This window comes from Carassius carassius, chromosome 50 (assembly GCF_963082965.1).
Source record: "Carassius carassius chromosome 50, fCarCar2.1, whole genome shotgun sequence".
Lineage (NCBI taxonomy): Eukaryota > Metazoa > Chordata > Actinopteri > Cypriniformes > Cyprinidae > Carassius > Carassius carassius.
In genome coordinates, this window is record NC_081804.1 from 16275968 (window position 1) to 16288041 (window position 12074).

Consider the following 12074-nt stretch of genomic DNA (forward strand, 5'->3'; position numbering starts at 1 on the left):
AACAAAATGCTGTTGTCAGTGTATTTTTATTTCTATCAGTGTGGTTTCATAAGCGCAATGAAGCTCAGTTAAGTGGTGAGACACAGTGATGGTTACAGCGGTTACTTGAAGCGTGTGACTGAATAAACAGTGTGACTTATTATAAAAGCTGTCTATCTGTCTCAGAAATAAACTGGTTTATTGGACAAGGTTGGACTGTCTAAACTGTCTGTCAAAAGTTAACTAGAGCATTTCAGGTGCATTAAGTTATATAGCATCAATATCAGGCCAGGCTAAGGTTCAACACCTGATCATTTTTTATACATGCACTGATATGAAACCATGACCATTCACAAGTCAATCATGATTTAAGATCGTGTTCTTTTATTGATCTGCCCGACATCATAATCTACAGCCTGGTACAAATAGGAACAAATATTAGCAAATGAGGGGGTAAAGTCTCACTAAGAAACTCAAGTCTTAAAAATCCAATTCACATCCAAAAAGTGCATTAAGACAATTGACTGAAATGCAACATTTTTTTTTCTTTTTTTTTACATTTGGAAGAAAAAAAAGTAAAAAAAAAAAAAAAAAAAAACAATTACAGTGCAACAGTATAGCTTTTCAGTTTTCAAACATTATTAGTCACCAACCAAACTTTGTGTATTGTAATAACATTACAATAAATCTGGAAACAGTTCCCAAATGCAATGAGAAATAATAAATGAAATAAAATTGAAATATGGAACCATAAGTCGTCACTGAATGAATCTCACAGAAACCATATATATATATATATTTATATTATCCAAAACGTTTGGACTGAAATATTTTAATTACTGCATTACAGTACTGACTATTTTCTTATTACTTTAATGTGACATTTGTGGAGTAAATGTACTTAATTTGTTTCCAAATGTTTGACCTAAATGTACTTAATATTTTACACAATGTAAAAAAATCTTAATAGTCCTAAATGTTTTATGCAGAAAATATACGTATTTATTTTGAGGTGAATTTTTCTGTGAGATTCACATGGTTATAGGAGTATGACAACACTTTGAAACAAGTGTCTGAATGAAACCAGTAGTTGCTATCCACATTTGGGAGCAATTTTTTCATATACTTCTTGCAGAAAAGTTGACTGTGCACGGTTAATAACAGTACTATCTAAAGCCAAAGACCCAAACGCCTGCCAGTTTAACACGAGAAGCTCAAATGAAAGAAGAAACATGAAGTCTAAGACATCTCTTCTACTTCTAATGCTCAGGTCTAGTTTTTCCTTTTAGCTTTCAAATATTGTACCTGATTTCACCTTTTCCAAATCAAGAAAATATAGTTAACCAGTTACAGTAGCTAAAACTCTCACAGAAGTAAAATATGATTAACAGCTGAACTCCCACTGACATGTGACACTAACTGAGATTAGTGATGAGAGCTGGAGCGCAGGGTCAGTAAAGGTCACTCAGTCCGGCCGTCTTTCGCGCTTTCTGCATGAGCGCTCGCAGCTGGAACTGTTTTCGGGACAGCAGACGCACATGCTGAGGACAAAAATAAGACAAATGGGGATGTCAAACGAGAATAGTGCAATAAATGCCAAGGTTGAGCCAAAACTTGCATTGTTCTCTGAAAAGAGAGATCTAGATGGGCGAACAGACCTTGAGGAAGACCTCCAGGTCGATGACTCCTCTCCGAAGGGCTTCTCCCAGGTAAAAGATGGTGTCCTCTATGGCGTTCTCCTCTGCGTACAGGTTCAGGATCTGTTTGTAGAGCGGGGCTGTTGGGATGATCACGTCATCAATGTCATTGTTTTCCGACTGGTTCTCCATCTTCTCCAGAGCTTCGCTTAGTTCCTCGTCCTTCCTCTTGAGGAGCTCGATGTTTCTGTCCACCTCAGCCTGGGGGTGCCACAAAATGTCACGTTTCTGATCTCAAATGCAGAACCTATAGAGTAATTGCAAATGTTCATACCACTTCCTGGTCCAGACGGGACACCATGTCTTCCAGCTTCTGGTGTCCTTTCTTCAGGTCTTCTTCAGTTCTCTTCAGGGCGTCCAGCTCGGCTTGTGCTCTGTCCATCTCCTCTTTCATTCTCCAGCGCAGTTTATCGCTCACAGCTGAGATCAGCGATGCTCGGATGGTGTCCTCACCGATGGTGCCATCACGACTCGGACCTGCAAGGAGAAGACAGACACCAATTTATTGCCACTGATTTGATTTGGGGAATTACCAGCAAGATGGTGAATTAACATAAGTTTCACAGTATTTTAGTTTTTGCATGTTTTTAAGTAAACTTAGGTAGGAATGTCCAACATGCTGAATATTTTTTGATACATTAAGAGATTTTGCTGGCGTTCCTGCAGCTCAAACAATAGAGCATGACTTCAGTAACACCAAGGTCATGAGTCCAATTCAGTTTGGTTGAAATGAAACAATTCAAACTCTTTGCATTTACTATTGAGAAATTCCTATTGAAAAACCTATAAAGACTGGTGAATAAGAAACCATAGTCAAAACAAAAGTTTTATGTTTTAACAATGTTCGACTGTGATCATTCCCCCCATATTACATAATTTGTGCCCCTGAGAACGTCTTCTGTCTGCGATTAGCCCAGCTGAAATGGGTTCATATCTCAGCCATACAGAAACACTCATAAAGCAGTGTAGTTAATGTCATGGTTCAAACCTAAGGAGGAAAGTTCCCTGCCTCTCCTGCCTCTCTAAATATACACAGCACCCTCTCTGTCAAACGTGATGAACTGGATGAAGTTCTCTGACCTCTAGCAGCCCAGAATCTAGTTCTAGGCCCAACCTTTCAGAGCAGTCCAACAAGGTCACTGTAAAGCAGGCACACACAGCCAGGCTGAAGACCAGAGGTCAGGGTCACGAGCAGAGACCGATGTGTAGAGTGAATATGAAGGGTGAAGTGTGTTCTACTGGGTACTTTTATGAAGCTATGTGTCTTATCATTCAGGGAAGTCTGTGTCTTGTCCAATATGATATTTTAGATGTAGACTTTCGAGACTGCAATACATCTCCAATTCAGATTAACTCCAGTTCATACAGAATGTTGTTAATCCAGATTAACTCATATTCTCACCAAAAGATGCCAATTCAGATGAACTCACTCATTGAATGCTGCCTACTCAAATTCAGAGTAAAGGCCACTGATTCACATTAAGCCAAATTTAGAATAAATGCAGCCAATTCTAATTAATTCAGATTCAGTCTGAACGGTTCAGTGTTCTATATTCAGGCATAATGCTTGTTAATTCAGAGTAACACAGATTCGGGTTGAATGTTGCTAATTCAAGTGAATTCAGATTTTAACTGAATGTTACTAATTCAATCCTGCTCTGATTCATATTCAGTGCTGTCAATTCAGATCAACTAAGATTTAGACAGAATATTGCTAATTAAGATTGACTCATATTCAATGCAGCAAATATAGATGAATTCAGATTGACCATTTCTAATATAATTTCTGAGTAACTGCTACACATTTAGATGAACTCAGATTCAGACTGAATTTTGACAATTCAAATGACTGCAGAATTCAACCAATTCAGTTCAGCTCTGATTCAGATTCAGTGTTGCCGGTTCAGATCAACTCACATATTCATACTGAATGTTACTCACTTAAATTCAGTGTAGTTGTTATAAATTCAGATTAACAGATTCAGATTGAACATTGCCAATTAAAATGAATTCAGATTTAAGCTGAATGCTACCAAGTCAATTCAGCTCTGATTCATATTCAGAGCTAGTGATTCAGATCAACTCAGATTTGGACAGAATGTTGCTAATTAAGACTTACATTCATATTAAATGCAGCAAAGTTAGATGATCTCAGACTCAGATTAAATGTTGCCAAATCAAATGAAGCAAAAACTACGACTTTATTCAGCATTGTCTTCTCTTCCGTGTCTGTTGTGAGAGAGTTCAAAACAAAGCAGTGATATCTGGTTCACGAACGAATCATTCGATTAAACTGTGATTCAACTTCTGTTACCAATTCAGATGAACACATTTTCTGACAGAATTTTGCCAGTTCAAATGAATTCAGAATCTTCTTCATTTCAGCTACTCATGATTCAGATTAACCGAGGTTCAGATTTAATGCAAATTTACATCTACCCTTTTTTAAACATAAGTGTTGCCGCTTCAAATGAACTCGGACACGGATGAACTAATATTTAGACAGAACATTGCAAATTCACATCAATACACATGCATATACAATTACCAATTCAGATGGAAATAAGGCTAAGAACAAATCTGAAAAATGACGTCTGAAGACTACAACCTGAAACTGAAAATGGAACCCACGTTTCTTATTCCAGGATTACGGTGATTTACAGTATAACTGTATATGATGTAGTTTAGCAATAAAACCAAGCCAAAGGCAAACATGCCAACTCACCCACAGCAGTGACGGGAGTCTGGGAAGTGTAATGCGCTGGAGCGCCTGTGGCAGGATAAGCATTGCCTCCTGGGTAAGGGTAACCGGGATAACCACTGAAGTGGACACAAATCATTACATAACCAGTTAATCATGCTCTGTAATTATAACACAGGATTTCAAGTGTTGGAAAAAATTCAAATGATTTTAACCGGTTTATTAAATGTTGATTAGACTGTTGCATGATCTTTGACCAGACTGAAGGAGTCATTACCAGGGGTTTGGGTTTGGCCCGTAGGGAGATACTGCTGGCATTCCTGGCATATAGGACTCTGGAGGACACAAAACAAACACTTACATATGCACTGCTGGTGCTGGGAGACCTCTGCTGTTTAAAACTGGCAATAACTGGGAATGATCATGTAAAACTTATTTTATATTATGAGCAATCTGAGCTAAATAATTAAATTGCATAAATATATCTCCAGGTCAAGAAGTGTGTACTATTGCCAAAAACAAAATAAAAAAACAAGAAATTATATTTTGCATAAAAAAATCTGAACTGAATAATAAAATAAAACATATTACATTTAAAAAAAATAATTAAATTGAAACTTAAATTTAACTGAAATAAATAATAAGTATAAGGTTGAAGTTGAAGCAGAAACTAAAACTGAAATAAAACAAAGAAAAGCTAAATATAAATGACAAAAGCCATATAAAAATGACTAAATAACAAAACAAAATTACTTGAATTTAAAGAAAATTAAAAAGCAAAATGAAAAGCTAATTAAAACTATTAATAATTACCATAACATTACATAAGTAATACTAAAATAACATTGATGCATACATAAAAAACAAATCAACAAAATATTTCGATGCTTAAAGCTGCAGTCTGTAACTTTTGACGCTCTAGCGGTTAATAAACAGAACTGCTTGCGTCTTGCGGAAGAACATTGTAGCCGGAGCTACTTCTCTCTGTTTATGTCTATGAAGAATCACAAAGGTACCGGGTTACTCCGCCGCGGTACCCCCGAAGCAATCTAAAATAGTCCCAATATAAACACTTATTATAGGTGTACCCTAGTGATTCAGGACAGGCTAAAAACACGGTTTGGAAAATAGATTCATGGTGTACTCGCTTATTATATACATTTTGTAAATTTTGAACACAAAAAAAGTTACGGACCGCAGCTCTGATTGGTTGTTTCTTACTGGGAGCGGTGCATTTCTGCAAATGGCAAAAGGACCACTGGGAGGAGCCAGAGGAGCTTGATTTTTTCACAGATTATCGGTCTCATATTCTACTGTCAGGACATAATGACAGGTTTAACAAATATGTAAAAATATATTTTTTTACAAAAGTTACCTACTGCAGGTTTAAAGTTTCGTTTTCTTTATAAACAAAATACAGTACAGACCAAAAGTTTGGACACCTTCTCATTCAAAGAGTTTTCTTTATTTTCATGACTATGAAAATTGTAGAGTCACACTGAAGGCATCAAGGGCTATTTGAGCAAGAAGGAGAGTGATTGGGTGCAGCGCCAGATGACCTGACCTCCACTGTCACCGGACCTGAACCCAATCGAGATGGTTTAGGGGTGAGCTGGACCGCAGACAGAAGGCAAAAGGGCCAACAAGTGCTAAGCATCTCTCGGGGAACTCCTTCAAGACTGTTGGAAGACCATTTCAGGTGACTACCTCTTGAAGCTCATCAAGAGAATGCCAAGAGTGTGCAAAGCAGTAATCAAAGCAAAAGGTGGCTACTTTGAAGAACCTACAATATGACATATTTTCAGTTGTTTCACACTTTTTTGTTATGTATATAATTCCATATATAATTCCACATGTGTTAATTCATAGTTTTGATGCCTTCAGTGTGACTCTACAATTTTCATAGTCATGAAAATAAAGAAAACTCTTTGAATGAGAAGGTGTGTCCAAACTTCTGGTCTGTACTATATAACTACTTTGTCGATTGTATTGTGAGATTCACAGAAGAGGTGCTCACGGTTCGGGGGTCCGGCTGCTTGGAAGGCCTGGTAGGGAGGTTGTGTGGTGGGTCTGGAGAACACGGGCGGCTCCTCACCAAACACCACGATCATGACCTGGATGAGCCCGTACAGATCCGACTGAGGCTAATGGGCCAAGACCAAAGAAAAGTGAGAAATCTGACCTGTTCCGGCTTCCTCATATCACATACCAAAGAGTTTTACAAGGGCATAAAACATGTTTTTTTTATGTTATATTAGACAACAGAATGAAATAATTTGCTGTGACGCATGGAGTCGTACATGTTTCCACTCGTGCAGGTAGGGCAGGTAGATCTTGCCGTTGGCGTCGATGTGTTTGCCGGTCTTGATCATCATCGCACTGGTGGGCTTCACAAAACATATGGGAGGGTTGTAGGGATACGTATCCAGCAGCCACAAGCACACGGGAATATTATACACATTCCCTGAAACGGGAAAACATGCGTGGTTATATGATATAATGCTGCCTTCATCTTTACACTATAAACAGTTCTCTAACCCACCTCTATAACTGACTGGAACCGTTCCTGAGAGGCTCATCAGGTCTCTGGAGGATCCGTCATTAAATACTGTGCAGGAAACATCAGTTATTCACGGAAATCTCACAAGAATCGACTTACCAGAGACTCGGGATGAGAGGATCTTACCGTACGCATCCATAACAGGTTTGAGGTCTTTGTACTGAGAGATGACGTTTGTTATCTCCCGCACAGTGAGATCTCTGTATTTGTATTGCTGAAATATAGAAAATAATACACATATATAAATAACCCCACAAACTAATGTTTCTCCACTATCAAGCTTTATCACAAAGAAATGTCTGAAAATATATTGTATCAGCTATCAAAATATTTAAATGTGCATTCAACGATAAAAAATCATGGCAACTATTTCAGGATAAGAGTAGAAAAACTTAACTTAAAAGTACTAAAATAAAAAAAATAAAAATAAAGGGAAAATAAATCATAAACAGACAAAACAAACAAATACATAAATAGAAATTACAAAAAGTAATAATAAATAAAAATAATAATAATAATAATAAATAAATACACTAATTGTAAATATTACTTAATACTATATTTCACTCATATTTTGAAAATGTGCACCGCTAATATAACACTTATGTATAATATCAACTGTATGGTAGTTTATAATTTATTATTATCTCATTAACAAGAATGAGAAATTCTACACAAAAATCTTGATGCTAGATTTTATTTTGTATGAATAATTCTTATTTTTCATTTCTTATGTTTTCACAAGTCTGATCACAACTGTATGAAGCATTTAATCAAGATTATTTAAATGTAGATTCAACAATAATCTGCCATGCGTTATAGGTCTAAACGCGTTTGCTAATGTTATTATTAACGAAAGTTATTATTAAATATTAACTATTTTGACTTCAAAACATATGAAACCACTCAATTCCAGCATGACAACAATCTTATAAGAACGCGAATAACCTGCCAAATACAGTAACGTTAGATATGAGATTATTTCCCATTTTGACACAATAATATTAAACATCCATCATATTTTTACCCTATCAATTTAACAAACTTTTCACATTAAAGAATAAACACAATACTGACCTTCAGCATCTTTTTAAGAGCTCCTTCGTTGACAACAGCCATGACTTACTACACAAATATAAATAAACACACTAAACAGCAAATAAAAAAAACAGAATAAATTTGAAATAAACGAGTGTGTCTGAGCTCAGGCCACAAGAATCCGACCGAGCCTGAAATACTCGTATTAACGCCTGCTTTCCGACACAAACACACTCTAAACGCCTTAATGACTCATTAACACGCTCCGAATAATAATTACTTAATGAGAAAATAATAAATATAGGTGAAATCGACCAGCATTCATCTCGAGGAAGATAAACAATGCGAGCGGAGCGAGCAGCTTCACTTCCGGTGGGAGTGTGCTGGGCGTTTCAAAATAAAAGTCTGACAAGTGGTTTCTTTGAACATATTTAATTCACGTCATCATAATTCATAATTTATTATAATAAAATACATATGTATATTTTAAAAGAGTTTTTTTTTAATAAAACTTCATGTTCATAGAATTTGAGTGAATTTGTTGTGATATCCCACTGTAAATATCTGCATATTTACATATCTAGGTAGGTGTTTTTATAGAGGTCAATATGAATACATGAAGAATAAAAAAAAACATTTAACTGAGCATGAATCATTAGGAAAACCTTGCTTTACAAACGTGTATACTTACATTAAATGTACATTAAATTTATTTGAGTATTAACATTCATGCTGCTCAAATTTAACATTCATTATTATTATTATTATTATTATTATTAAACAAATATTTACAGTTTCATGCAAATGTCTACTTGTACTTCTACATGTGTACAAAATCACACTGCAGATATATCTAGCAAGCTAACAGACGGTTTCATTATGTTCGGAGAAAGGAAGATCGTCCTCTCTGTCCAGCATCACATGTGAGATTTCCTCAACTGAGGGTTTGTGATAAGCAGAACCTGCTGAACAGAAACATTAATGGTAATTTTACCTTAACATCCACACAAGTACACAGATGCATTTTCTTTAAGACTGCAAAACAATATGGCAGCCTTATTTAAATGCCATGTTTTTCTGTTGCTGTAGTGTTGGTGCAGAATGATAATTATTAAAACATAAAATCACATCAACCTTTGGACACCTTATCATATTTTGTTCACCTAAACTAGGTCAACTGCCTGTTTATCTGTTTCCTTGAAGTAATTAGGACAGAAGAAGGGATTCAGGAGTGAAGCTGCTCTATATTAAAATATATGATATGAGTTTATGGGAATGAATAACCAAACTATACTCACAGTCTTTTGGGTAAAGACACATACGTAGAGGAGGAACTTCACTAAACACGACCTTCATAACCTGAATCAAGCTGTGCAGATCACACTGCATCTGTAAAAAATAAATAATAATAATAAAAATGCAAATCATTTAATGAAAAAACAGAAAATTGTAAATGCTTTGTATTTAGGCAGGTCAAACCCATTGTAGCCTGCTCAGGCAGTAGACTCACATGTGTCCACTCATCCAGGTAAGGCATCAGGATCTCTCCACTGCCGTTGACGTGTCTGCTGGCTACGATCACCATCTCCGGCGTGGGCTTCACATAGCAGATGGGCGCAGTGCGTGGATAACTTTCCTTTAGCCACAGACTCACTGAAATATTGTAGCGTTTCCCTGAACCACAACATGTAGAAGTGTTTTGATTGCTGCATTATTAAAACATATGCAATAATAATCTCTTTTTTTCTTAACCGTGAAACCAAAGTAAAGTCCAGTTATCTTTATGGTGAAACTTACCTTCATAAAACACCTCAATTGTTCCAGTCAAACCGACCAAGGTCCTCGCTGTGCCATCATTGAAGACTATGAAGAAATTACAAGAAAAATACAAACTGATTTCCTTAAAGAAATAAGTAAATTCTGTGCATTGTGAACATATTTTTAACAAACACTTTTAAAAGAGTCAGTGGTTTTTTGTAAAACATTAGAATTGCACTCTAAACCTTTCTTTATATAAAATAACTGACGAAGCGCTGTTAAATTATTTAATATCATCAAACCGTACTAAATTTAATAATTTTTTAGTAAGTTTCTATGAAGTAATCTCTTAATTACATAAAATAAAAAAAAATCAAGTCATATTCTTTATTGTCAGTGTAAAAGTAAAACAAAATTTGATATTACTTTAAAATACTTTTCACATTGTTTAATTATTTAAAATATTGTATTATTATTGTATTTAGTTATTTTAAAATTATTATATAATTATATCTATTTATTTAAAGCTCCAAAACATTGTTATTTGGGTCTAAGTTGTAATGCCTAATTGTAATATCCCAGTTTGTGTGTGTGTGTGTGTATATATATATATATATATATATATATATATATATATATATATATATATATATATATATATGTGTGTGTGTGGGTGTGTGTGTGTGGGTGTAAAATTATATATTTTATATTCTATGTAAAGAACATAAAATGAACATTCTAAAATGAAAAAGGTCTAAATAAAAATATTTTTAAAAAGATGGATGAATCACTAGAAAACACTGATTTATAAACACATGACATGTAAAAAAAAAGTATAAAATATACATATCAACAAATAGCAGGCTACTAAACATGAAGCCACTTATTATAGTACATTTAAGTTAATAAAAGCTTATTAAGTGCTAAAAGTAATAATTCTGTATTACTTTAAAAAAACGTATTTTGTTATTTTTCTTATACAGTTATTTTGTGAAGAACTAAATGAATATTATATTATTATCAATATTATTTTAAGCACCAGAGCATTGAGAATAAGATGTTTTTTGTAGATCTTTTAGAGCATCAACATTTAAAACAGCTTGGCTTCAAAACAGGAAGTTGGATTTTTATTATTTGGATGCATATTATTTAATGTATAACAGCCAAATAAAACAGAAGTAAATCTACAGAGTTTGTATAGAATGCTGACAGATGAAAAGCGCTCTGAATTAACTGAACTGCTCACCAAATCTATCCAGCACTGGCTGAAGGGACTGATGCTGAGACAAAACTGTAGAGATCTCTGACAGAACCTCTCTCCTGTGACAATACGTCTGAAAACACACACACACACACGTCTTCAGCACACACTCACCTGCGACTCGTCAAAATGACTTCATATATATATATATAAGAAATCCTCAAATTGTACCCTAGGTAAGACCCTCTTCAGATCACGAACTGGTGTAACCGTCATGACTTCAGATGAAACACAAGCCGACCCAGAGGAAGTGTGCTTTCGCTCCTGAAGACTATCACAACAGGAAGAGTGTGAAGTTCTTAAGAGTCTTCGCTTCAGCCCAATAAACCATGTTATTGTCAGAAAGAGCCAATAGTGAGATTTACTGTGATGAACTGTGATCTACGAACTAAAGGTCATTCAGTACAAATAAACTGCACAGAAACATTACTGTCTATCTGTAGGACAACAAAAGCGTGGAAGGAAGTATTTATTCAGGTTAATGAATGATGTACAGCCACACAAACACACTTACACTGATAAATAAACTGCTGTCTAAAACATAAAAACTCGTGAAGAGCTGCCTTGATGCTCTATATACTGTATAATGTACAGTTCTGCTACTAACATTATTTTTTTTTTTTTTACTGTTACTAGTGATTAATGGTGTAATTAACACACACACACACACACACACACACACACACACACACACACACAACCGGTCAAAAGTTTGGAATAAATACCATTTTTAAAGATTTAAACAAGGCTTCAGTTACTTTTTTAAAAATGTAGTAAAATCAGTAATATTGTGAAATATTATTAGATTTTAAAATTAATGAATATCTGTTAAATTATCATTTATTTCTGTGATCAAAGCTGTATTTTCAGCATGATTACTCCAGTTTTCAGTGTCAAATGATCCTTCAGAAATCATAATAATAAGCTGATTTGCTGTTCAAGAAACATTACTTATTAATAATATTTATGGACACCAAATTAAATGTTTAATATAAGATTTTAAACAGGATGCATTAAATTAATTAAAAGTGATAAGTTAAAAGGTAAATACATTAATAGTGTAACAAAAGATTTATATTT

At 34.8% G+C, this 12074-nt stretch overlaps 2 protein-coding genes across 2 annotated transcripts; both read right to left on the reverse strand.

Moving 5' to 3' along the window:
• Positions 1–1405: 1405 nt before the first annotated feature.
• LOC132133138 (tumor susceptibility gene 101 protein-like) lies at positions 1406–8357 on the reverse strand. Its single transcript, XM_059545870.1, has 10 exons — positions 8015–8357; positions 7064–7151; positions 6920–6985; positions 6678–6841; positions 6395–6521; positions 4655–4712; positions 4402–4496; positions 1951–2153; positions 1638–1877; positions 1406–1520 (listed from the first exon to the last, which is right to left on the reverse strand). The coding sequence occupies exons 1-10, from the start codon at positions 8054–8056 to the stop codon at positions 1431–1433; spliced, it is 1173 nt and encodes a 390-aa protein (XP_059401853.1). The 5' UTR covers positions 8057–8357; the 3' UTR covers positions 1406–1430.
• Positions 8358–8397: 40 nt separating this feature from the next.
• Positions 8398–11370, reverse strand: zgc:123278 (uncharacterized protein LOC641569 homolog). Its single transcript, XM_059545872.1, has 6 exons — positions 11166–11370; positions 10980–11067; positions 9773–9838; positions 9486–9649; positions 9274–9364; positions 8398–8940 (listed from the first exon to the last, which is right to left on the reverse strand). The coding sequence occupies exons 1-6, from the start codon at positions 11208–11210 to the stop codon at positions 8837–8839; spliced, it is 558 nt and encodes a 185-aa protein (XP_059401855.1). The 5' UTR covers positions 11211–11370; the 3' UTR covers positions 8398–8836.
• Between the last annotated feature and the right edge of the window lie 704 nt (positions 11371–12074).

What these genes read in the sequence shown, in the direction of transcription:
- LOC132133138 (XM_059545870.1), bottom strand. Translation starts at nt 8,056, where the DNA reads ATGGCTGTTGTCAACGAAGGAGCTCTTAAAAAGATGCTGAAG. An exon ending in CTCTTAAAAAGATGCTGAAG is followed by an intron (nt 7,152 to 8,014) that starts GTCAGTATTGTG and finishes TCTATATTTCAG; the next exon opens with CAATACAAATACAGAGATCT. An exon ending in ACCTGTTATGGATGCGTACG is followed by an intron (nt 6,986 to 7,063) that starts GTAAGATCCTCT and finishes TTTCCTGCACAG; the next exon opens with TATTTAATGACGGATCCTCC.
- zgc:123278 (XM_059545872.1), bottom strand. Translation starts at nt 11,210, where the DNA reads ATGACGGTTACACCAGTTCGTGATCTGAAGAGGGTCTTACCTAGG. An exon ending in ACCTGGATGAGTGGACACAT is followed by an intron (nt 9,365 to 9,485) that starts GTGAGTCTACTG and finishes TATTTTTTACAG; the next exon opens with ATGCAGTGTGATCTGCACAG. An exon ending in GTGTCTTTACCCAAAAGACT is followed by an intron (nt 8,941 to 9,273) that starts GTGAGTATAGTT and finishes GTTTCTGTTCAG; the next exon opens with CAGGTTCTGCTTATCACAAA.